Here is a 27,990-nt window from a genome sequence, read left to right as displayed (position 1 = left end):
ATAGGTCAAGACCAGGGGCCTCATGTATAAATGGTGTGTATACACAAAAATGTTGCGTAAACCCGTTTCCACATTCAAATTGTGATGTATAAAACCTAAACTTGGCATAAAGCCATGCACATTTTCACGCTAGCTAAATGCTTGGCGTATGCAAGTTCGCCATTCAGTTTTGCAAACTGACGGCACCCAGTGTCAAAGCAGTGCTTTTGTTCCAATGTGGGTTCCCTTTCTTTTTTAGATCCACATCCCTGACGTGGCTTTATCATATACACTGAAATTAACTACATATTGTTTATTAGTTTAAGGCATCTGATTGTAATTAACCTGTAACAATATAATGGTCCACGGAATGGCCAAACTATTCCAAATACCATAGCTGCTTTAACGTTGTTCTTCTCAATGCACCACTCAGACTATTTATCCCACTGTATCTGAGTGTGCAATCTGATCGAAAAGAGAATTATCGGTATACAGCATCAAGCACACACTGCCTCAGCCATGCGCACATTCTGTTAAACTGCTCTCAAACGGCAAATGCTTCAGAGACTTTCCTATAGGGACATCGCGGTTCAGAAACAGTTTTATCCCAAGAACTATAGACATACTCAATCAGTCCATTAAGTGCTCCTTGAAGAATTGTCTGTAATTATTAGTACAATTACATCACTGTAAACTTGCAATACAGTTATAATATTGCACAACTTGAGCCACTTTATAAAGTGCGTATTTACATATGATGACTATATCATTTTTAAGATGAAATGCAGCAAAATTTGTTCATTACATTATACAGATAAAATGTTAACATCATTTAAATAATCTATATTGTTAATAATTAAACATGTGAGGACACGGTGGCGCAGCGCTTGCGACGATCTGGTGCCCTGTTCAGAGATTGTTCCTGCCTTGCGCTGTGTTCTTGCTGGTACATGCGCGACACTGGAAGGATAGATGAATAGAATAATTAAACATGTACTACGAAGATATTTCAATGTTCCTTAAAAGTTTTGAGTTTAAGTTTTGGTTTAACATCTATTACAGAGCTGATTGTGTGGCGATTGGTTACTTGGAGAAAGAAAAGGAAGGACAGGAATTGGGGGTTAGTACGTTTGAAAGAGACAGTACTGTTGCAATATATTATTTCATTGAAGCAAGCATCTTGCATGAGGCAGTCCGTGGACAGGGCGCCAGCTCGTCATTATTACTGCACCACTGTGTCCCGATGTTTAATAACATGCTTTAACGTCTATCATCATGAAAATTATATCAAGTATACATCTCAGCATTTTAATTATTCAGAGAGCTGTAATTTCACGAATGTAATGGATTCTGTGTCTTGTCGTTTAAGAAGCACATAGTGATTCACACACATAGAGCAGATAGAAGAACACATACAAAACAAAACATTTAACATGCTACTATAGTTATGATGGTATTTGCGAAACTAGTAACGATTAAATGATTTAAAGATGAAGTTTATGATGTTCTACTTTAATGACAATAAACTACGTGATTAAAGTGGAAATTTCTAGATTAAAGTTGACATTTCAAGCTTTTTCTCACCGTGTCCCTATTTTTTTTTTCCTTTTCTCTGTACCCTAATAAGCTTTCATATGACACTCAGAAGGTGGGCTACGACTCGCCTTTTCACGTCAACTTTGATATCTGACAGCTTTTTTTATTTCGGGCACTGTGTGACTTTGTAAAACTTGATCTTTCAAGTTTCTCCAACACTCTGTGTCACTCGATCAACTTCCTTTTGTTGTTTATACCACTGTTTAAACCAATAAATAGTATGTTTTTCCTTGCCTCCGCTTGGTATTCGCTGAAATTCTTCTATTTTCCCCCATGCTTTTGCCATTGTCTTTTCACAGAACGCTTAGCTTAAGGGATATTTATATTGATTTGCATATTCAAAGAGGCGTAATGCTGGGAGGAGACGGGGCGGGACAGCTGGCACATGCACAGGCGTTACTTTTCATGCTAACTGGGATTTATGGAGCGGAAGAACGTGGAAGTTGGCGAACACACAAATGTATGCATCTGGATTTTTTTTTTTTGCATACGCACATTTCCGCTTTTGACCTTACGCCATGTTTTAGTGTGAATTCTATGCACGTTGTTATGCATGAGGCCCCAGGAGTCTTAAAAATCAGTGTAACAGCAACAGTTTTAACCAGTTATGCACGGGTTGTCCCGGACACCACCATATTTCAAAGTTGTTTGTGTATAATGCAATAAACCCACAAGTCAATCAAAGGTAATAATGGTATTTTTACATACCTAAAGGTGCCATCTTTCAAATAAATCATAAGTTTCCATGTTGTCTACTTGCTTTCATAATAAAATGCGATTTGCACACATATGCCCTAATGTAAGCAGCACGTCACAGCTTAATTAGTCTGCTTTTATCAAATATCCCATCTCCGTCAATCCGCATACAGTGAAAGGCTCATTACTGTTGGATAGCTGAGGTTCAGAGCATTCTTATATGATATGTAATTGTCTATGATTGGTTAATTGTATTATATGTCACAGCTGTGCATAAATAGCAACAAATTTAATGCCTATGTCATATCTCATTAGTAGGCACATAGTCAGATTCTGTGCAGATTTTTAACTTTATTGAGATCAACATGCTTAATGAAGGACTCAAGGCTATGATTTGTAAGTGCTGCTTTGTGGCATGCAGTTTTACAGTTCAAGCATTATGGGTTCAATTAATATGCTGGGAATCTGTCTGCAGCATGTTTTCCCTTGTACCAGAAGCCCGGATCACAGACAGACACCATGACTTTGCCACACAGCACACCTTTTATTTGCAGTTGGAGAGTGTTTCACCCTGCTCCCCACAGCACAGTACATAAGCACCAGCACACAATACTCAGTCCCTTCTTCCTCTTTCTTAGCTGCCTTCACTCCTTTCCCAGCAAGCTCAGTCTTTCTTCCTCCCAACTTTGACCATCTGAGTTGTGGCAGCTGTCTCCTTTTATAGAGCGTCCGGAAGTACTCCAGCTGTTCCATGGTCACCTTCCGGCTGCACTTCCAGGTGTGACGGCAGCCCTGCACAGGAGGTAATTGGTTCCCAAAACTCCGTCCTGGGACTGCAGGTTTTTGTTCCAGCCAGCTTCTGTTTTTAATTGAACTCCTAGTCATATTAAGTGAGCTGTTATTTCCCAGTTTCTTTGTGTTGGGTTCACTAAGGAAATTACAAAGGTATGTTAATGCATTTTAATAAAAATTAAGTAATTATATGTTGATTATTTTTTTTAAACTTTTCATCCTGATTTCCATTCAGCCTTTCCATTATTGACTAATTAGTGGGTCTGACACTGATGTAGCTGCAGCCTTTCATCATTTAGTGTTGTTTGCCCAGGTATCTGCTTTGTTTGTTTTTAATTGTCGCTATTAGGATACAATGAAGGGAGCAGGTTACACAGAATAAGTTAAAAAAAATTGAAAAAGAAAAAAAGTTAAATATTTAAAGCTATAGTAAAAAACAGAGAAATATTTCTAAATGTCTTAAAATATAAAAATGATAATGCTGTGCTTTACTGAATTCAGAATAAGAGAAGAGAAAAAAAAGATCAGCTAGCTAAATGAGATTAATTAATTGTTATCACCTGTTGTGAATCTGGTTTTAACAAAAACCTGCAGCCCCAGTTATGACTGAGTTTGGGAACAACTTAATTAGGTACCGTAGATCCTGGAATATAAGCCGACCCGGTATATTAGCCGAACCCCTTCTCTACCTACTAAATTACATGTATTTGCCGATGACTGGTATTTAAGCCGACCCCCTTCTCCAAGCAAAATTTTCTAAATTTCCTTAAAAGTGTCTCTTTGGGTATATTTATAATATCGGCGAGAATTTGAGACTGCCGGCATTTTTGATATATAATATAATGTGCATTATTTACCAAAACACCAATAATTTTTCTAATGTACTAACTAAAAAGTTATAAAAAGTGCCTAGCCTACTTCGATTAAGCTAGGAGCATGGCGGCGCGCATGGTCGCAGTGGCTCAGGGCTCTCCTTTTCAGTACACTTTTTTGTTGTTTTTGTACTTTTTTTTTGTCCTTGTTTGTGCACGATCGGTTCGGCAAACATCCGCTACACCATTCAGAACCTTATAGACATCGGTGTCCAGAGCCAGACATCTGTTTCGAGTGTTTTTCATCACACGCACAACATCCCAGACAACATAGTGAGACCAGCGGGCACTCCGTGGATTGTTGTCGGGTCTAGGAGACGACACAGACGGAGGAGGGAAAGAAAGCAGAAGCGGGGCCGCAGATCCGGCGTTATGCTAAAGCTAAAAAACAACCATACAAGCCCTATACAGAACTTTTTTCTGCACTGAAGGAGCTGCTTTTAATCTCATTGTAGATGCGTATAGTAACAATAAAAGGCATTCTATTCTAGAAAAAATTTCATACTGTACATTTAATTTGACATCTTTGGGCTGCAGGAAGGAAGGAGATATTTCCACACAATGTCCATCTTCGTTTCGATTGCGATCGCCTTCTTTTACCTTCTCTTCCTTCCTTAGCAATTATGTGTCTTGCTTGCATGGTCTTAATGAATTATATATATATGGGTAAATCACTGCAATGACAGAAATTACATCCGCAAACACATGTATCTGGGCTCCGACTAACGCTCTAACGCTGTTTACAATCGCGCAAGCGGATACACGTGACCGCATCCGTTTCATAACGCAAGATGTTGATCGTAAATCAAAACAAAAAATTTCATTTTAAACTTCCCGATAATTTATTATAAATTTTATTAATAAAATCAACAACTAAAACACTTTTTTGAATAAATTCTTTATTTAATTTAAAGTACCGGCATGCAAAGTTACTTCTTCATCTGAAAGATGGCTCTGTGGTTTCGTCATTATTTACTTCCGTATTCATCGGCAAAACCGGCATTGCGCTGGAAATCTTGAATCTGAAATGATACTCATTGTATAAACCGACCCCCAAACTCCAAGCCAAAAATCTAGGACGAAATTCTCGGCTTATATAACGGGATCTACGGTAATATGAAATAATCATGAAATAAATGTGTTTATTTGCACAATGTGCCTGTTGTCCGCACATGTCAACATTCTTTAAAAATTGGTTCTGACTTGTATTTATTTAATTTTTGTGTGAATAAAAAATAAAGAACTGTGAGAATACTTGTATTTCCAGAGTAAAGGAGTAAAGGACGCCACCCAAATGAGACTCTATGTAAGTCCTTGATCTTTTGGCAAACATGTGACCTGAGCCTTTCCTTTAATTGGTTGCTTTCATATTTTTCAGGGGTTGCATCTCTGTGTGTACCAGACACTTCCACATGTATTGCAAGAAAATTAGTATTGTTTTAGGTTTTTTCAATGAAATTTGACAATCGTTGACACACTGTGTAATGTTGACATCAATGGTTCACAGTTCACACCTGCTTTTAACGTTATGTAACAAAAATGAGTGAGAGTTACTTTAGAGATGGAAACTTAAAGCGGAACCACAGAAATCAAAGAAAATCTAGTTATTTCTTTACTGAAACACCGCTTCATAAATCGATCACGTGAAAAAAAAAAAGAAGATAAATGAGCTTGGACTGGACTGGCATAACTTTAAAATTCAGTAGCAGGCAAGTGATCAAGGACAAGCATATACACAGACTTTTTCCAGCTAGTTTTGACAAACAGAGTTGGCTAACTGGGTGTGGTGTAAGTATTGCCTTTTTTTGCTTTCCCTGTGTGCTGTTTCAAATTGTTGTTACCGAAGCGTTGTGGACAATGACGGGAGTACAAGATCTAAAATATCTTTCTGAAAAAGGCAAGCATCTTGAAGTTAGCCGCAGTCATCCAGACAATAGCATGAGGCCAAATTTTTTGGCAGGCTTAATACTGCTGAACAGCTAGATGAAGGCTACAGGATTAGCATTAGAAGGCACAAAATGCCTTTGCGTGGCCATGATGACAGCGATAGCTCCGATAAGCGTGAAGTGATCACTTCACTAAACCATGCATTAAAATGTTTGAGAATGCTGTGGTGCCTAAACCTGTAAAGTAACAACTGTTGCCTCGATAACAAAGGGCTTTCTTATACTAGGCATTCTGCTGCAACTATAAGAATTCAAAATATCCACGACATGAAGCAATTCAATGCTGTACTAAGTAATGTTATTTGTTTCATAAAATAGAAAATAAATATTAGTAGATGCAAACAAGCAAAACTATATGCATGCAATCTGACCATAGACTTGGGATGTTGAAATTTAGACTCTGTCTTTTCTGTTTACACATCGTATATTTTATTCCCCTAATAATAATAATAATACATTTTATTTATTTATAGGCGCCTTTCTAAACATTCAATGACACCGAACAATAGACAAAACACAGATTATAAACAAAAGTAAAATACAAAAGTTAAAATCAGTAATCAAACAGAAAAAGCAGTCTTAAACAAATGAGTTTTAAGTTCAGATTTGAAAAGTGAAAATGATTCAGTATTTCTAAGCTCAGATGGTAGTGAGTTCCAAAGCTGGGGAGCAGAGCAACTGAATGCTCTGCTCCCCATAGTGGTAAGATGGATGAAGGGGACAGCCAAGTGGATGGAGGAGAAGGATCTAACAGTACGGGAGGGAATGGCAAAGTGGAGGAGGTTAGACAGATATGGAGGGGCAAGGTTGTGGATAGCCTTAAAAGTTAGTAGGAGAATTTTGAATTGAATTTGGAACTGAACTGGAAGCCAATAGTAATAGGCCAACTGTTTGCTAAGATCATGCAGATTAGGAATGTTGAACTGAGCACACACTCAGATGGAGTAAAACATTCACTTGATAGTGTTGTTCACTTTAGGCTGCTATTGGTTATTGGTGTCTATAGTTTGGGTGCTATCATGACAGTTACATGTTGTTGTTTTTTTTGTTTGTTTGTTTTTTGCATCATCATAAGGCCATAATTTTAGTTTACTTTTTATAATAGCCCAGAAGGATATATTTTGATTTTTAATAGCTGGGTCTTTGTATTTGTGTGCATTAATGAACAAGGTTTTCGAGGATCACCCTCGTTTGGCTGCTGATGCTCAAGTTCTATATTATGTCTTATCTGTGTGAAATTGTATATGTCCACCCACCAACCAATTTCTGGCTATACTACTACTACAATTAACAATAATAATAATTCTTTACATTTATATAACACTTTTCTCACTACTCAAAAGCGTTCACTGTGTAGCCAACATTATAGTTTGTGTATGTATTTTTTTCTTCTGAGTTCTGAAGTGCTGCAAATGGATCAAAAAATCTATATAGTAGTTTTTTCTAGGTCTGCAGGAAATAGAAAACAAAGGTTACATATATAAAACATTCAAGAACAGTCAAAAATTAATTAGTAAAATGACAATCATTATCCATATGCATATTAAAATCCCCCAGCAAAGTCATATCTGGGCATACAAATATGGCTAGTGTAAGCAGGGGGGCAATAAATTAACAGATTAAGCAGTGAAATAGAGGATGTAACAGTTAAAGCCATTTATTCAAAGTATGTTACATCAAGGAAGGCAACTTTCTTTGCTTTTAAGTTACATAAAATACAGAAGCCAGCCTACTGCCTTTTCTCTTCAAACAGGGTTTGAATGAAAAGATTACCTTGATGATGCAGTCTGCTGGTTGCTGCCAAATCTCACAAATCAATAATAAATCAGGATTTTTTTTGTATAACTAAATCATAAAGGAATGTCACACTACTGTATATTTCATTCATGTAACAAAGCAAGACTAGCATGACTTGGAGGTGCAGTGTGCTCAAAGGTATTAATTCTTCAAAATGGATGAAGTAGATTGTGGTCAGTTCCATGTGTTTTAGCAAATTATATAAGCACAGCATTTGATTAAAGTTTTGTAAAAACCCAGCTTGTTAGACCTGATCGAAATAATATTAGTGGGTGAAGTACTATGCACATAAAAATGCGTAGGACACAGTTGTAAAAGCACACACAATTTATTTTTATTTTTCCCTTGTGGGAAATGCCTTCCCAGTTCCCCACCAGTCTAACACACAGTCCCAAAGCACAATGCATTTTTTTCTTTCTCCTTTTCTTTCTTTTTCTTTTCTTTCTTCTTCATTCTCCCCTGGCAAGCTTCATCCTCCTCCTCCCGACTCTGGCTCCCGGAGTAGTGGCTGCTGACTACTTTTATAGCACATCCAGAAGTGCTCCAGGTGCTTGATGACCTAGTTCCGGCAGCACTTCTGGGCGTGGCACATGGATCCCAACAGGGCTGCACCAAACTCCAACTCCCATGAAGACCTGCGGCAGTCCTGTGCACCGCTACAACCTGGGGGGCTGCCATCTAGCATTCTGACTGGCTCCTCCGGTTCTCCCAACGTGGAGGCATTCTGGCCGGGCAAGGGCCCCAGCCATCCACCACACTGTATATATAAATATGTAAAGATATACTGTGTTTATCCAGTCAGGGAAGGTTGAGTTGTGGTTCAGTACTTAACACTACAGCCTCACCAATTAAGACCTGTGTTTTAATCTAGGTGTATCTGAACCATGTGCAGTTTGGCTTGATTTGTGAATCCAAATTAACTCAGTATGCCAATAACTCTTAAGTTCAGTCCTGGATTTACCTTTGGCCGCAGGTTTTGATCCCACCTGTTTTAATATTAATCCTGCCTTAAGTAGGCAAGCTAATATTTCCCATTTTTGTAAAACATACTGCAAAAGCAAACCAAGTGCTTTTCAAAGCAAAGAAATGGAATATTCTTTAAAGACCAAGTCAAACAACTGACCTCAAAATGATTGGAAATATATTTCACTTGCTGAAGACAAAACTGATGGCAGAAGGTCCAGTGAACAAGCAGCAACAGAACAGCTGCAGTAATGTAGAATGTAGAAAAAATGGCTGTTATTTCAAATCAGCTCATACAATATTACTAATAAACCCCTTAAATTAAAACTGAAAGTCTATACTTCAACCACATAATGATTGCTTAATTTCTTTTCCATTCTGGTGGCATAAAGAGACAAAATAATGAAAATTGTGTCACCGTCCACATGCTTATGGATCTAACTGTAGGTAGAATGGACATCTGAGAATCACTGTTAATATTAATTTTCAGCATATATGCTGTATTAGTATATTTCACCTTGTGTGTGTATTTGTGTTTTTTTTTTATCTTTTTAGGTCATAGGTCCATCTGCAAAAATGGAAGCTAAATACATATTGCCAAAAATTACAGTACAACCAACAAGAGGACTTGTCGATGAAATGTTCTACATAGCTGTTTCAAACATATCTCCTCATCAAGAAGTCACCATACGCTCTTTCCTTCAGTCTGATGATAAAGACTTCTGGCATGCCTATGCATATTATGTCAGTGATAATAGTGGAGTAGTAAATGGTAGAATACAATTCTTTATTTTTTCTTTATCAAAAATTAACATAGGTTAAAGTAGCAGATTTTGTTGATTTTCATTTATTTGTTTTGCTCATAATATTTTCACAGTGATTTGTTTTCTGGTAAATATTGTTTTGTCAAAGTTGCCATATTGTTTATACTATCACCCACATACTTCTAAATTCAGATCCTAACAGGGCCACTATCTGCATGGTTTGTGAATAATCTATTGATGTTTAATTGAATTTGAATTGAAATGATATACTTTGTTAATCTCAGAGGGGAAATTGTCTTTTCGCCTTAACTTTGAGGGTCAGAGCACAGGGTCAGACATTGTACAGTACCCCTCGAGGACCCAGCAAAGTAGGATCCTTTCTAGCAGTAACGAGTCTTGAACCGCTGACCTTCCAGATACTAGCACAGATCCTTAGCCTCAGAGCTGTCACTCCACCCGTGGGCATTCTTGTAAACCACAAAAACATCTATGTGTTCACTGGATGAGGTAGGGTGAATGTACCCACAGTCACATTGACATTTAATAATATGATGAATGTCTTCAGGGTTTTGGAAGGAAACTGAAATATTGTGATGTTAAATAATAGAAATGTTTACCAATCACTCAGTCATTTAAGTTTATTTTGATTAAACAAATTTACTACATGTTAAATGTAAGCTATGCTTAAGTTTCAGGTAATAACACTATGCAAAGCAGTTAGTGTGACAACTACTTATTATCCTCAGTATACATAAAAATAAACTAGACAGTATATGTTCACCAGTAGTTCAGGACCTGTTTAAACTTTCTAGCCTTCTTCTCTTCTCTGGATATCTAAAGTTTGTTCTGGCTCTATCACCCGTGAAATGACTGTGCTTTTGTTATTATTCAGTTAGTTAGAGGACTAACTTCATGACTGAGCTTTTTGTACTACACCTTACTATAATTATTTGTTGCCTATTAACTTTGAACGTCTGTGCAAACCACTGAAATATAGTATGTATATGAACTTAACCTTGGGTAAAGATATCTGCTAAATAAAGAATAATAATTTTCTTAGTTGCTGAAGATAATAGCTTGGGAGGCTCATATACTGGCAGAGAACCAACCGGACTCATTTGGAGTTTAAAACCAGTACCTGGTGGAAGAACTGCCCTGAGGTATACATTTATTAAGCTTTTAGCACAAGACATGTTGTTTGATAAACAATTTTTACTTTTAATATGAAGTTTTAATTTATTTTGGTAGAATGTTATTTGTAGTCAGTATGAAAAAATAAGGTTTATCTGAAGACTCTGTAGTTAGCAACACTGAACAGTGGAAATAATGAACACCAGGTACCCTCTATAACAACAACAAAAACATTTATTTATATAGCACATTTTAATACAAACAATTTAGCTCAAAGTGCTTCACAAAATTAAATAAAAGGAAGTTTAATATAAAACATTAAGATTAGGCAGTAATACTATACAGTATATAATAAAGAAAAAGGTAAGGTCATGTGGACATCTGGCACACCTACTAGTCAATACATAGACACGGGGCTGTATGGTACCTTGATCAGGTGGTAGCGGCGCACATCGCCACCACAGAAGAACTGGAAAAGAGAGCAGAGAATAGTACAGGTTAGTAGGGAATTGCAGCACTCAGAGGAAAATGATAATTAAATGTAGTGTAATAGGGATACAACTAAAATATAGTTACGGCAAAGCCATTTTAAAATAATCTGTTTTTAGCAGTTTTTTAAATTGTTCTGCAGTAAGAGCCTGGTGAATTTCTATTGGTAAAGCATTCCAAATTGTAGGTACATAACAGGAAAAAGTCGCCTGACCACTTCTTTTTAGGTTGTGTATTGAAATTATAAGCAGACCTTCATTTAAAGATTTGAAGTTATGGCTTGGAGTGTTAGGGGACAAAATTCCAAAATATAGGACGGGGTGAGATTATTTAAGGCTTTGTAAACCATAAGTAGTATTTTAAAGTCAATTCTAAGTGACACAGGTAACCAATGTAATAACACCAAAACTGGTGAAATGCGCTCAGATTTTCTTTATCTTGTTAAGATTCTTGTTGCTGCATTCTGCACTAAATGTAACCAACTTTGCTAATTACCGTTTTGTTACTTTCATACTCTATAATAATTTCTTCAGAGTGATATAAATCCATTTGAGTTTACACAAAAAATGTGTTTGACTTTTTTAAACTTCGGTTTAGGTCTTGTATCTGAAATGTAAAAAGTTTGCAATCAGCATTTTATACCTGCAAAGGGTTATAGAAATGCAATTAAGATACTGGGTGTTTTTACATTACAAAATTAAATCCTGATCGTATGGATAACATTTAACCTAAAAAGCACTATAGTTAAAACATAATCTGCATAAAAAGTTCTCACATGTGTGGTTGTACATATTATTATCATTTTAATGAGGTGTCACTTGATCTGCCTTAGTTGGCAGTGTAAATGTTCAACCAATAAATGCTACAGCTTGGTCTGCAAAATTCCAGAGATTCTCTGTTTATTGTCCTGATTGATAAAATATGCAGTGTATTCACTTTAATTTAAACTATTCCGTTTAGCAAACTTCCATTTATGAACCCAATGAGTTATAATTACATGAAAGATAAAAATAAAGTGCAACATAATCACAAAATATTCTTTAACAACATAAGCAAAGAAACATCATGTGATATCCAAAAGATAAGTCATAATGTGTGGCAGGAAAAGTACTCAGGTTTCCCATTTATGAATGCAGGTTAATTTATAGTATAAAGTCTTCTTTCAGTACTAGTAATTTTTCTGTATTCTTTATCATTTAGCCTGTGCAATGTGTCCATAGTTAATAGAGGTAAAGCACTAAACTTGATAAGATATTGATGGATTACTTAACTGTTTCAGATACTATTAAAGGCTTTCACCTATGGTTACAACCAAACACAGAAGGCAAAAAATCATTTTCAAACAGTTCTTGAATATTACAACTTAAGTGTTTATTAATAACCAAGATTTTATCAGATGGTCACTTTTACTTTCTGAATATTAGTGTAAATATCTTATTCTTTTTGCTGCATAGAAAAAATATTTTTTGTATAAGTTTTTGTTTACTTTTGATAAACAGAATAATAGAAACTACAGTTTGTACTCTAACTACTTTGGTTTAGGTTAATTCTGGTGTATGTTTTGATATGCTGCAGTGATTATGATACAGTTTGTGTTATTTTAAAATTTTATTTTAGGTTAAGAAAAACCGAAATATTTACACCGTTTGTCATAAATATATCTGTATACAAAGGGCATATCAAAGGTGATTTTAAAGAAGAGACTGCATTAGCATGTGCTGTAATGGAGCGTTGGTATGTTACACCCGGAGTTTCAAGGATAGAAGTTAAAGAGAATGGAATTTATGGAGCACTTTTCCTTCCACCAGGTAAAAAGAGAACAAGTCTGTTTTAATGTTCTTTTACATTAATCTGTTTTCATTAGAAAATTTAAAATTTCACCTTCTTTCTAGGTCCTGGGCCATTTCCTGGACTTTTAGACTTGTGGGGCGGAGGAGGAGGGCTAGTAGAATATCGCTCTGCTCTCCTAGCTTCTCATGGCTATGCTACTCTTGCACTGGAGTACCTGTCCAGCAAGACAGAGTTTTCAAAAATTGGAGAAAAATATTTTGAGGTAAAAATAAATGCCTGAAATATCTAGTTTTATTTGTGTGCTTTTAGGCAACAAAACTTAGATTTAAACGTTTATATGAACCTGCATAATGCAATCCAGTTCTGTTGAGAGAAAGCCTATTGCAGCAGCAATAGGTGAATGGTAAGAACTAACCCTAGACAGGGCACAAAAGAGAATATTTATTTTCTTATTTGTTATAGATATAAAATAAATGTATGGGCAGCACCAAGTGGTACAATGTTTAGTGCTGTTTCTTCCGAGTGTAAGCATCTTGTAGTTGAATTGTGGTCTGAGTGGAGTTAAGCAAAATATGTTAAAATGGGAAAATCCAATATACAGTGGAACTTCGGGTCACAACCATAGTAATTTCCCCCATAGGACTGTATGTAAATACAATTAATCCGTTCCTGACCATAAAAACAGTATGCAAATATATTTTTTTTAAATATTTGTAAGCACAAAAATAGTTAATTATACCATAGAATGCACAGTGTAATAGTAAGCTAAATGTAAAAACTTTGAATAACACTGAGAAAACCTTGAACAGAGAAAACTAACATTGCAAGAGTTCACGCTATAGCCTTACAAACTGCTCGCAGTAAGCACTTTTTTTAAATGAGTTTTAAGCACAGGGAAAAAAACAGACATTTGAAAAATCCTTAATTTATACAAAAACCAACCATAAACAGCCAAGAAAACTAACCTTGCATGAGTCGAGTTCTGGCATGAAGGAAGTGAGGAGGAACTGGATGGAGAGGAGATTAAAGTTTTGAGGTAAAGTCTGCGATGATTCGGGTTCACTGCATGCTCCCGTCTCTCTTCCGGGAGCCCTTAAACCCGTCACCGTCGGTAATGTTACCGATGAGCACGACAGTGAGGCACTACAATGGAGGAAGGGGATGGTGCTATAAGTGCGAGCACACGCTCACTCGCTCACACCGGTTCTTTCCACACTGCTTCCTGCTTACTTCCTCACTCTGCAACGTCCATCTTTCTTTTCTTTTTCCTCCCTTTAGCCGCCACGCGCTTCTATTTATGAAGAGGACATGACAGCTGTAGTGCGGCGATTATTTAAAACTGGCCTCTTGACGTGAGCTGTGGACCCGCTATACCACAAAGTCCCTCTGCGCGATGCACGTCTGACTGAGAATAATGTACTGTACAGGAAGAGATTGAACACATGCGGAAATCATCGGTGCGTACAAACTGGAAGGGAAATTGGCATGTTCATCACCTGAGTGTGCGGTTGTGAACAGATGCAAAAATTTGGTGAACTTTTTGGTCGTAACCTGATTTGTACGTGGCCCGAGATGTTTGTGACCCGATGTTCCACTGTACTCTACTTTTAAAGAATTATATTCAACATAAAAGCTTGCAAGCACATTTGACTAGGGGGCCATTCACTTAAAGGTCACATAAGATCAAAGTCTGTTAAAATAAAAAATATTTAAATGAATAATGTACATTAACTGTATGCACACAGAATTTGCTCTTAAATTAAAACATTTTATAATTTAATCTCAATAATGTATCATTCCTTAAAAAAATTGTTAGGTAATGAGGCAATTTGGTATTTGGTCATGCTGTACATCTGTTTTTTGGTCATTTTTATTTTTTGTAGCAGTATAATTGTTTTGTCTTCCTAAAATAGGCAGCTTTTGGCTACCTTGAAAGTCATCCTCAGGTAACAAGAGAACATGTAGGTATTTTTGGCCTCTGCTTTGGAGCTTCTGTGACTCTTTCTGTTGCAGCAAATGAAAACAAGATCAATGTGAGTTTATTTTAATTTGAATTTATTAAAGTAATAATTTGAATTTATTAAAGTAATAATTATATTTTTATTTAGCAACAGAAAATTTTGAATTAATTTAGTTTATAAGTTGATTGATGGCAATTTAGCAAAACAAAAAAATTCTTACAGATTTCCAAATGGTCTGAATACCTCTGTTAAAATGGAACAGGGGCCCATTTTGTATGCTGGCTGTATATTTGTTTTTTAATTAAACTTTTTTCACTTAAGGCAGCAAGGCAGTGATAGCATTTCTCCTCACAAAAATGTAGTCTGGGGTTCGTGTCCTGAATGTTGTTTAGAGTTTGGAAGTTCTCCCATGTACACTTGGGTTTCCTTCAGGTGCTCCAGTTTCCTCTCAAAGTCCAATGACATGCAGTTTTGGTGAACTGCCATTACTAAACAGTGTGTTTTTTAGGAATTGATACTGCCTTGTGCTCAGTGCTTGCTAAATATTGTCTCCAGCTTCCCCATGACCCTGCTCTAGATAAGCAGGTATAGAAAATGGATGAAGGGATGGTTTCATTTCTTTTGTACATCTGTAGCTTGAAGATTTGCAGTGTATTTATTTAAAAATTTCAAACAAAGTATTTATTTGGACATCTGCAAGTGTGTTTGTTAAACTAGTGCTAATAGGGAATTTCAGTCCATTTTGCCATTTTATTATAAGTACTGCTACCTGTCAAATGCACAAAATTTAAATTAATACCTTACTGTGATAATCATGCATTAATGGTGTCTTTACTATTACCTTGTCATTTGCAAACTAACATTAAACCACCAGAATGTTTCCCCTGTATTCAAGTTTTACAAACAAATACATTTCTGGTATGAAATATCAGTGCCTCAATGATAGCCCGATTTCACACGCACCGCAGAAAACAGGTGATGTGCTTTCTCAAACTATTTTATGCTATGTGTGGTGATGAAATGTATGCAAATGCTATTTGTTATTATGTTATTTAAAATGTATTACTATTTTTTTTAGCCTAAATGTTTGGTTTGTGTCAGTGGAACCCATGTTATAAGAATTGGGGAATCCATCGATAAAGCCTTTGCAGATCTGAAACTGTAAGTTAAATTAAAAAGTTTAATGTGTATTAAACACGCAGAAAAAGAGTTGAAAAAATATATAAAATGTATTAAACTGTTTACATTTTTTTAAAACATGTTGATATACTGTAAATATCTATGTAATTCACACTGCCACTGAAAAGTCAATATATATTAAAGCTTTCTAGAAATTGGCTTGACAATCATTATTTTATGTTTTTAAGTGTAATGTAGGGTTGTCATTTTAACTGGATTTAAATGGGTACATGTTTAACTTTTTAACCCAGCACTGTGCACCTGCACTCAATGAGCACGCTGTATCTGCACTCAGTGTTGACTGCTTTACAAAAATAAGTTGTATTATATTTATCCAGCAATATTATGTTTGCTTCAGTCATCATTATATACTGAAATAATATTAATTCCACTCACATTGACATTATGACATTAGGTTCCACAAAAAAAAAATTAATTCAAAATGTTTAAAGTGACAGGATTGAGAAATATAGCACTAAATATCATTTAATGTTTCATTGCTTAATTTTTAAATCAGTTATCTATAAAGCTTGAACCAGTACACAAATTATAACTCTATATATAAAACTCAAGAACCACAGGGCCATGCAGCTTGGTTTTGGTATCAATTGAGAGCTTATATCATGACACAGATAGCACATCTCATGAATTGGTCACATGGGGTACCTGGGCCTTAAATTTGGCTATAAGTCTAATGGCAGGCAAAGGTGCGGTGGTCCACCATAGCTGACAGAAAACCATTAGACACAGCAAGCAGTTGTGCAAGTACGCACCCCAGCTGACAAGAGGACAACAGCTTTGAATGTACACTGCACCGACAATGAAGTACATTACACAGGCTAGCAAACTTTTCCAGGACAACAGCCACTGAGCATGCATGCAGTATTAACAGTCAAGCACATTGCACATGCCAACTGATAACCAAAAGTCATACATTCCCAAAACAAACAGCACATACCAAAGTGAGAGGTGAACCACATGACATGAGCATCATAAAGGCAAGTAATAAAGATTCGCCGTGAAATTGTCACCCAGTGAAGAGCATTCCTGCAACCTCAGTAGAGTTACCTGGGGTGCTGGTTTTCTTGAGAGATGCTATTTTGATGACTATAGATCCAAATGTTTCTAATTGTAGTAGTTGTATGTACAGTGCCATCAGAAAGTATTATATTGTAGCCTTGTGATAAAATCGTTTAAATTATTTTTGCCCACATCAAGCGACTCTCAACACTACAAAAAATATCTAGAGCTTTGAAGTTTCCCAAGAGCATATCAGTCTCCATAATTCTTAAATGAAAGAAGTTTGGAACAACCACAACTCTTCATAGACTGGCCAAATGGCCAAAACAAGCATTTGATGGAGAACAGTTTCAGGAAGAGGTAACCAAGAACCAAATGGTTACTCTGAGTGAACTCCAGAGAACCTGTGTGGAGATGGAAAAAATTCCAGAAGGGTAACCATTACAGCAGCAATCCACTGATCAGGGCTTTGTGGCAGTCAGTGTACAGACAATTCAGAGTCATAGTGGAGTTTGCACACACTTTGAGAAAGAAAATTCTCTGGTCTGATGAAACCAACATTGAGCTGTTTGCATACTAAATGTCATGTCTATGCAGTCCTTATCATCTGCACAATACCATTCCAACAATGAAGCATGGTGGTGCATCATGTTGTGGGGTTGTTTTCCAGCACCAGGGACTGGGAGACTGGTATTACAAATAAATCAATCATTTGAACTTTTGTTGTAGACTGTACTCATCATGTCTGAACTTTTTGAAAACTTTGTCAATTAGTTCACTGTTCACTCATCATGCACAGCCCAGATAAAGGTGCATCTGCCATATTTGACCTCAGCCAATTTTTTATGCTTTGCATTGTGCTAAAAGACCTTTCACTGTGCATGTTGTTAGAGATAATGTTAGAGCAGTAACATGGCTTGTCAAATACCAAATTAAAGAGCAGTGTACTAAACTGAGTTCACAAGTCCATTCTTAATAACATTTTGATTGCTTTTGGCAATATTTTTCATTGACTACATGCCATATCATGCGAATATCTCCTCATTTAAGTTTTTTAAAACTCACTAATTTGCATAATGTGGCCTTTGAATTCTTGACTTGTCATGTTAGTTGTCTGCTTTAGGCAAAGGGAGAAGAGACTAAGAGTTCACTTTGTTTCTTCATCCATCCTGCCTTCTGCATCCAACTCAGTTCATAGATTGTTAGCTGAAAACTATTACTCTACAGTAGAGCAGGAGGTAACAACATATGATTGAAATTGTTGCCAGCCACACAGTCCACACTAGGTCAAAGCCTATCATTTTTAGTGGATGTTCCAGCTTTCAAAGCAATGACTCTGGAGAACTCCTCCATTTCTTTCTCTTTGACCTTGGAGAAAAGTTAATATGGTTCTTGTTCATGATCACACTCTGTAAGAATGTTGAGCTGCTTATAGAATTTGAATCATAGGTTCAAGACTTCCAAAGCAGATTCAATTATCATAAGCCAAACAAAAGAACACTTCCTGTTGTAGCATATAGCAACTGAAATGCATTCTGACACATTTTTACTAGTGCTATAGTTTCCAGAAAACTTAAATGTCCAAATATAGTGCTAAAGTTAGCAAAGAAAACTCTTACGCATTTCAGCATTTTTCACTGAAGAGTGGAATGTCTGAAGCAGCATTACCTCTGCTTTGAATGTCACATAAAAATTAGATGCTGTCTTTCTTTAGTTTGCATGTCTTAAATTGGATACAGTATTCAAATTATTTACAATAAGGTTAAGCTAATGTACATCCCAGGGGATAAAGGCAAACAAAAATGTATTTTGTCAAAAGCAGGGGATTTTAAAAAACTGATTGAAAAACTAGAACTAAGTTATACCATGATAAACATACTACACTTTGGCAAAACTGTTATTCACTGTCTATATAAGGATGTGAAGGTGAAAATTGTTGGCATGCACCATAGACATCACTTTACATGAAAATGAGCTTATACTGCAGGTTCAGTGTTTTCACACACACTAAATTGAGTACCTTAATTAAATATTGTTTCATAAATTTGGCGCTGCATCCAGGGGCTTGTTTTCAAATTAAATTCTACTGGGACCGGCAAAGCAGAAATTTATCCTCATATTTCATCTTACAATATACTCCGGTGCTGCTAGGAACAGCAAACTGCAATTACTGTTGCTGACTTAGGCAGCAGATGTGAAAATGAGTGCTTGAGAATCAGAGGTAGATTGCAGCAAGGAGGAAATGCATAACAGTGTCACTCTGACATGGTGCAAAGAGAAAGCAGCCAAATTCCCAATGCTTGCCTTTGCTTTGTTTTGCTATGATCATTGAGTGAGTGTTTCAGCTGCAGGACATAATGTCACAGTAAAGAGGTCACACCTTCATGAAGTGTTCATATTCTAATTTTTTTAAAAGGAAATATAATATTGCAACTTCTTCATAAATCCAGTTAGGACCCAGAACTAAGGAGTTAGTAAAGCATTCAAGCAAGTAATTAAAGGGCAATAATTGTTGAAGCCTTGTTTGATGATAACTCAGAAAACAAGACATATACATTAAAATTGGAGAGGTTCTGCACAGCAGTAGCTTTTTATTAGAGGTACATCATTGTCATATGCATAGGGTACACTGAAAGTCTTGATTGCATGTGTTATTAACATGCAACACATCTTATGTTACTACATTGCCGATATGTTGAGTTAATATTTAAGATAAGTTTATTTCAATAAAAAACAAAAGTCTTGCAAAAACATACATTAAAACGTTTGCTTATTTATTTGCATACTGGTTCAAAAATTTATTTTGAAGTGTTTTGTTTCTGAATGTCTAGTAATATGTAACACTAAACAAAGAGTACATTTCTGTTATGAACATTTGATATTGTGGGAATATAATATATTTAGTAGCCTGAATAACAGTATGAGTTGTTTCATGGGATAAGTGTTGTCTCATACCCAGCAGCCATTAAATGCATGGTCCGGTTGCTTTTGTATTTTTTATCTGCATTTTATACAATCATCAATAATTATGTTGGCATTAGCTGTATCATCTAAGTGCTGCATGGACTAATCTAAGAAATTCTTCACTATGTTTGCAATGCCAATAGTTCCTGAAAGCGTACACCAAATTGACAGCTGCTCATGTCCAAAAATATCAGTACTTTCATCAACAATGACAGTAAATTCATTTGAGTTGCTCACCATCAAATTTTTTTTTTTTTTTCTCTCATCATTCGGCATTACTAGCTCATTTTCTGCACAGGCATTCACTAGTGAAGTTTCCTATTGTGGCCTCAGTATTTTATACTGCTTCCATATAAAATCCATACAGGCTTTTACATTTGAACTTGAGTTGTCCTTTCTTGACTTGACAGAGATGCCAAAAATTAATTCATTTTGTTTTGTTGTGTGTACATTTCGGTATTAATAAAACATTTATAATTCTTGTCTTCCCATGGAATGACACTTCCAGCAAATTGTTGGCTACAGTTTAATAGCTTATAGCATTAGCTTTATTAATAATGGATATTTTCCACTTTTTTATTATAAGAAATATCTAAACTAAAAGTGCTTTTTCCCCAATTAAAACAATGCCTTTTTCTTAATAACACTTAAAAAGTAAAATAATAATTTTGTTGGATGGCAGAAGAAATAGTAGTTTTATTAAGTTTTATTATTCCTACATTCTTAGTCTTTTAAAATGTTTGCCGATAGCAGTAAGAAGTATATTCATTACAACAGATAAGGAACTGTCTGTGATATTATGTTGTTGTTCTTTTTTTTTTCAGAAATGAGGAAAAAACAAGGTTTGATGAAAATAATCATATAATATGGCGAGAACTTGCCCTTCCAATACCAACAGATCCAAATAAGAAAGTTAATGTAAGTTAAGTGTTTTTGTTTATATATATATATATATATATATATATATATATATATATATATATCTCTGCGGTGGGTTGGCACCCTGCCCAGGATTGGTTCCTGCCTTGTGCCCTGTGTTGGCTGGGATTGGCTCCAGCCGACCCCGTGACCCTGTATTCGGATTCAGCGGGTTAGAAAATGGATGGATGGATATATATATATATATATATATATATATATATATATATATATATATATATATATATATATATATATACTTATTTATTCAAATATGGTTTTACATCAAATGGTTTTTCAGAACTTCTCTATTACTACTTTTGATGTTGCTTAGAAGACTTATTAGGCCTCATTTTTAATCGAGCACATGTATCTACGGTGCCCTTTTTGTCTGTTGTCAGATGAATGGCATATAGTACATGCAGTGACATTCGGTGAGGTTCATGGCTAGTGAGGCACTGACTCCTTCAGAGTCAGATTTACAAATATATGAACCCAAAAGATTAGCTTATTCACTTTTCAATTGGCAGCATGCCCATTGACTACTGTACTGAAAGAACTTTGCATTTTTAGCTGTGAGAGAGAGCACATTTGCTCTGCACCCTCCATGTGTTCTAAATTTGCTGTTGCAATTGAACAATTCATACTCATTCAATACAAATGAAGGTATTGAGTGGTGTACAAAAAACAGAATTCAATTTTGACATTAATTGAAATATTTAGTTGTTTTTAATTCTGATGCTTTAATCAATTTTAATACAGATTGTTCACAAAAGGATAACAAGAAAAACAAAATAATTTTATTATAGAAGATATAGAAAGACCACATTTTTTTATAGTTTAAGCCTTAAAATACCCATCCCTCATGTTTTAAACACATGTAAACTTTTTAAAATACACTTTGTAAACACATAGATATGTGGATGTCGGGCTAAGGATATGAGTAACATCTCTCTATTATAAAACATTTTAACTTCACGGAAGACAAGGCAGTGAGACAGGATAAGAGCTGCTGTCACGCAGAGCAACAAGCTGAAAAAGCATCTTGGCAGACGCAGCACAGAGCCAACACAAATTCCACTTCTTCTTAGCGTGCATTCAGCTCCCCCCCCCTTCACAACACAAAGTGGCATGAGGCATAGCACACCTTGGGGAGCACTTCTCCTTAGCGTGCATTCAGCCGTCATACAAACTCCTCCTCCACCATCAGAACGCACAGAGCAAACATAACAGCAGTCTTGGCAGAAGCAGCACAAAGCCAGTAGCTGATCTGTCCACTTCTGTTTAGCATGCGTTCAGACCCCCCTTCATAACGTGGGGAGCGTTATAAGTGCCGCGAGAAAGAGATTTAACCACACCCGGGGCAGGAAATAAAGGACAAATATTGTTTTTACAAAAGTAAAAATGAAAATAATGCATATGTAACAATTCCCATAAAAATATCTCTTTAAACTGTTTTTCTGGTAAACCAAACGAGGGGGTGGGCGAGCAGGGGGCAAAGCCCCCTAGTGATAATAATAGTATTAATAAATCTGCGATGTAGCGGCGGCGCGATAGCTGAACCGCAACAGAGCAGGGAATTACTGTAATGGCTAATTATTAATTATAGTTTGATTAGCAAAACTCATAAAATGAGTCAAATCACACTCTTTCTTTTGATTAAAGAACCCATTGTCTTTGTGCAGAAATTCTAATACACGTGCCTTTGGTTATAAATGAGTTCCACTGCTGCAGATAGACATTTATAACCTAATTTTGTATGAAAGCCGAAACTTACCCTCAAAATGCCTATTAATGGAAAAATTGTCACAAATATATAGTGCTTTATTACTTATACAGAAAAATGTCAAACAATTGTATTAATAAAATGACTGCTAAGCAAAATTACTGGAAATTAGGCCTGCATAATTAATCATATATTAATTGCAATTATGAATCCGTTTTTTGCGATATACTAATTGCAAAAAGTGATGATTACTACATTCCTTTTAGTGCTCCTGCTTTGTCAGAGTTTGAGCTTCTTTGGGTCCAAACTATTTTAAATAGAAAATGAGTGTTTTCCCTAATCACTGATACATTTAGTTGGTGTTGAGTGCATTGGTGATCCACAGGTACTCTCATTTTTTAAGTAATTACAGGTGCATTTTTAGGAGTATGATCCCCAACAACATATTAAAAACCATATATATATGTCTTGTGTCTGCAGCTGCCTCTAAAAAGACTAAGAAGTACTAGTCATTTAAAGTTCTTTCACATAACCCTTTATTAAGAGTGCATAAAACCTCTTCACAAAGCGTAATGTCCATGTAACATTAGGTCTGTGACACAGCTAACCATCAAGTACCTGTTTATGCTATAACACATTCTCATATCCAGCTGGCTACTGAAAGCAAATTGGATAACAGAACTCATTCAATATTATTTATTGAAAGCCAAAACACTGTTTAAAACTATGCACAATGAAAATTTTTAAATTGATTAACACCCAGAGTAAGAGAAGCAGTATCCAGTCCAGCAATTACTTTTTGAAATTGTGTTGCCTTTAGTTTTTTTTTATTTAAAAAGCACATTTAAAAACAAAATTCATGAGTAGATGAGTATTTTTCTGCCTGTGATTGCTGATTGCATGCCTCTGTGACTGTTACGAGTACGATTTATTGCAAGTGCTTTCCTTCTGAACATTGGCATCACACCTATCATGCTCTATAATGACACAATTTTTTTCCGATTGAGAGCTTTATAAAGACAGTAAGACATTCATTCATTCATTATTGAAATAACAGTTCTCCCTATGATTTTTCTTCTTAAGACATTTTGAGAGACATTTCCAAATTATTTTAATAGCTTGCAGTGGGGATTTTGAATGTTACTTTCTGGCTAATCAGTAAAAGATATGTTATTGAGCACAACCAATGTGAACATCCATGAGAAAAAAAATATTTATTTTAATGATTAAGCTTGCTCATTTGTAATTATAAGAACACTAAAATACATTTGATGCAATATATACCAGATAATCCCTTGTCTTGCATGCATATAAATTTAACACGTCTGCAACTAACTAAACATGTGTTTGATGTAAATAAGTAGCTTATTGGATAAGAGGGTCTAAATGAGCAAGGGAGTGTGTCTGTGCTAAAGAACGTGAAACATATGTGTGTTTGGGTTTCAGAGGAGGGGTCTTTGATTCAGTGGGATCTGTCCCAAAGAGAAGTTGCTGCATGAGATTATGAACCCAGCTTTGAAGTAAAGTGTATGTGGTGAGTCTGAGTGATTTGTCAGCATTACTAATGTGTCCTTTTTCCTCTCTAGGTTGGAAATTTAAAGTGTCCTCTTTTGCTGATTGCTGGCAGTGATGACCAGAATTGGCCGACTCCTGAATCAGCTGAAGATGTGAGAGTGTTTTATTATATTTGCATACTTTTTAACTATTTGCCCTTTTAAATATTTATGTTACACAAAATTCTTTATTATGATTTATTAGAACAAATTAAATTCTATAACATTAAATTTCAAAATTCCAAAACATGATAATGCTCTTTTCACAAAACCTGTGTGTTGTAAAATGGAAGATAACATGCTAACCTAGCCCTAACTTAACACTAGAATTCTTGAAGTCTTAAGAAAAACCTTGTAATTCCGGCCCACCTTAAATCCCTTCACACCTCTACCATCAGCGTCTTTTGTTTTGTAAATGTGTCGATCAGCACAAGCAGCCTGCTGTCTCATCCCCCGCCTTGGTGGAGCTCAGCTCACGGGCAAAAAGTTCTCCCACCTCAAGCCAAGGCTCCTTATCTGCGTGTGATGTGCCTGGAGTTGTATAGGGTAAATAATACAGTATATCATTATTTGGAATCCATGCATTTCACGTGTGTTCCGTGTCTACAAAAATCAGGGAAAGTGTAGGATGAAATGAAATGCAAGAAATGCTGAATACATACCAAAAAAAATTTTTTTCCATGTTATACTAATAATGACGAGAAGTGTATAATGTGTGGAGACTTTAGTCCAAATATCAAATAAACGTGAGCATTCGATTTACATGTGGCTGTCAATGAGTTAAAAACTGAAGCTCAAATATCAATCTACAGGGAGTTTACACTTATTCTTGAATGGTGCAGATGCATGAACTGCTTTCTTATAACCCAGAGGTCCCGGGTTTGAGATCAGACGATCTGTGTTTTGAGTAGTGAGCTGCTATTATTATTATTGTTTCTATAATATAATAAAAACATACATTTGATTTGAGTCTGTAACACCCAGTGTAAATGTTGGCTACTTGTAAAAGTTAGAGCTTGTTTTTTTTATTATTCAGTTTTATTCTCTCAGTGACATTCACGTGGTACATCAAACTTGCCCCTCCGTCTTTAAGTTGAAGGCATTTATCTCCATTCTTTCACAAGAGCAGCGCTGTGGCTGATGCCTGTTCAGAACTATTTTTGTTGTACTGGTAATCAATTGTACGATGTCCCATGACCATTATCAGACTGGACAAAGGCAGGACCGTAGAAACAGACAGCTTCTTCACAGTGGTTTTGCCGGGTAATAGACTGCTGTAATGCAACGCAACTCTGTTTGACACTGTAAGTAAAATGGGACTTCCACCTACAGGTAAAGTCACTTCAGCACACGAGCAATTTGCCATGCCAGTGTTTAGATCTGGCAGTGCCATGCTGACGATGTATGCTTCCAAAAAGAAAAAGCCTTTGATTTCAGTCTGTTACAAAGATATTGCTGAATGGGTTGAACCAGACACACAAATTCTGGTGAATCATGTCGTCTTGGTATCTTGTTGTCACTTGGATTTTTTGTTATTCAGATTCATTCTTGAATATAAGCACACTTGTTTCATTATACCTTTGCAAAAATGTTTACATTATATTCCAGTAACCACTTAAATTACATCAAATCTGTCTCTGCTTCTGTCGTGCACGTACACACATTTATACATGAAAGCATCACTATTTCAAAACGCTATGCCATTTGTACATTAGTTGTCATTTGAATATGGTTTTTTGAGATTGCTGATCGACACATTTACTAAAACAAAAGACACTTATGGAGAGGTACAAAGGAATTTAAGGTAACCCGGGAATACAAGTTTTTTCGTAGGCTTCAGGGATTCTAGTGTTAAGACAGTGACTCCAGTAAACTAGTTTTTCTAAATGTTCATCCATTTTTGAAGACTGTCCAAGTATTATATAATTGTTTTTGGTAACTCCTCAGTATGTGCTAAATCATCAATTTTAATATCATTTGTACATTTCACTTGTTTACAGTATCTTTGTGACAGATCCCTTAGCTGATGAGCTAACCCAATACAGAGGATTCCTCCTTTATGTTTATTTATTTTGTCTCTTCAGGAGAGAAAATCTGATACTTCTTGACTCATGTGACTTCTGTTTTCCCTTTTTGAGTCATCTTCAGATTGTTTCTACAAAATTTGAAATGTTATAATTCACTAAAGAAGACAGCTGATTTTCAAAACTGTTTTCCCACTTTTCCTTATTATTTTCTCTTCTGTACAAAAAATATACACAGAGGTTCAACATATTGGGCTCAACAGGAGAGTTTTGACAAGCAAGATAATCTGTTAACAGACACCATAATTTATACATATAATGCACAGTCTACTTTTTCTGTTTCCCATCCATCCATTATGTCACCCTCTATATCCTAACTACAGGGTCACTGGGGTCTGCTGGAGCCAATCCCAGCCAACACAGGGCGCAAGGCAGAAAACAAACTCTGGGCAGGGCGCACACACCCACACACCAAGCACACAGTAGGGACAATTTAGGATCGCCAATGCACCTAACCTGCATGTCTTTGGACTGTGGGTGGAAACCGGAGCACCCGGAGGAAACCCACACAGACATGGGGAGAACATGCAAACTCCAGGCAGGGATGACTCAGGAAGTGAACCCAAGTCTCCTAACTGTGAGGAAGCAGTGCTACCCACTGCGCCACCGTGCCACCCATTTTCTGCTTTTTCATGAAAATAATACATTTTTCCTTTCAGATTGAAAAAATGATGAAGGAAGCAGGAAATGGACATCTTTTGACAAAAATTATCTATCCTAAGACTGGACATCTTATAGAGCCGCCTTATAGCCCCCACATTCGATTCAGCAATTTTGTTGATTTACATACTCGTAAAAAAGGTAAGGCAAAATGGTACTCTATTAATATAAATATCTAGTAGGTAAACATACCAGTCATTTTAGCATACATAATAACCATGTCAACGACCATATCAAATGCACTTCAGAACAGGTAAACTGCCTGAAGCTAGGCTTGATCAGGCCCAGACAGTACTTTGAAGGGAGACCAACAAGGAAAAGCTCTGGTCAGTTCTGGAAAAGTGTGGTATAGCAGGTCCGTGGCTCTGAAAGAATGGCCGTTGTTTTAAACAATCGCCGTGGTTTGAAGGAGGGGGGCATGGTAGCATGGAGAAAATGGTTCCCATTCGCAACACACGCAGTCCTGCACTTAAGTACACAGGTGCGGAATCGCCCATGGCCATAATTGATGCTGGGAGATACTAATTGTCATGCTTGTGCCACGTCCCCATTTGAAAAGGAGAAACGAGAGTGCTAGGGGAAAAAAAAGAAAGATATGAAAGAATAGAGGTTAAAGGAAGAAGTGAGTGAGCAAACGGATGGGAGCAAGCTTGTAAGAGAGAAAGCAGGCAGCTGGGAGAAGAGCCCCTGAGAAGGAGTGTGTTGCCGACACTCAGTGGGGGTGCAGTTGGAAGAGGTTGCTCCAGCTGAGCAGTTCCAAGGAGCAGGAGAGACCTGGAAGGTGAACGGCTCACCATGTAAGGCCGGGAAGGCAGCAGGGGTCGAGGAGGCTAGTAGGGAAAAGCCCCAGCATGAATGATCAGGCCGTTCAGGACCCGAGTCATGGTCCGGTGAGGAAGCCTCTACGTAGCCTGGGATGGAAGGCAACTGGAACTGTGGAAGGTCAATTGCACCTGCTAATGGGGCAACTCCTCTACTGCAAGGCCTGTGAGGGATAAGCAGATGATCCACACCGATAAAGGGAAAGGTAGCAGGCTTTCAAAAAGTATTTTAAACTCGTTTTTAATGGAATTATTTATTGGATATTTAACCTCCACGTTCACCCGTTT

At 36.4% G+C, this 27,990-nt stretch overlaps 1 protein-coding gene across 2 annotated transcripts in view; it reads left to right on the top strand.

The window, feature by feature from the left end:
* Positions 1–27,075, top strand: part of LOC120533930 (bile acid-CoA:amino acid N-acyltransferase-like) — a 36,378-nt gene extending 9,303 nt beyond the window's left edge. For both annotated transcript variants that reach the window (XM_039761056.1, XM_039761057.1), the window contains exons 2-10: positions 9,197–9,413; positions 10,466–10,565; positions 12,643–12,833; positions 12,918–13,078; positions 14,730–14,849; positions 15,856–15,938; positions 20,765–20,858; positions 24,171–24,251; positions 26,881–27,075. In XM_039761056.1, the coding sequence (XP_039616990.1) occupies positions 9,197–9,413; positions 10,466–10,565; positions 12,643–12,833; positions 12,918–13,078; positions 14,730–14,849; positions 15,856–15,938; positions 20,765–20,858; positions 24,171–24,251; positions 26,881–27,060 (1,227 nt within the window). In that variant the 3' untranslated portion in view covers positions 27,061–27,075. The remainder of the gene's footprint in view (positions 1–9,196; positions 9,414–10,465; positions 10,566–12,642; positions 12,834–12,917; positions 13,079–14,729; positions 14,850–15,855; positions 15,939–20,764; positions 20,859–24,170; positions 24,252–26,880) is intronic.
* Positions 27,076–27,990: the final 915 nt, after the last annotated feature.

This window comes from Polypterus senegalus, chromosome 8, assembly GCF_016835505.1.
Source record: "Polypterus senegalus isolate Bchr_013 chromosome 8, ASM1683550v1, whole genome shotgun sequence".
Classification (NCBI taxonomy): domain Eukaryota; kingdom Metazoa; phylum Chordata; class Cladistia; order Polypteriformes; family Polypteridae; genus Polypterus; species Polypterus senegalus.
Note: the sequence above shows the minus strand (reverse complement) of the source record. Positions and strands in the feature narration are given on the sequence as shown.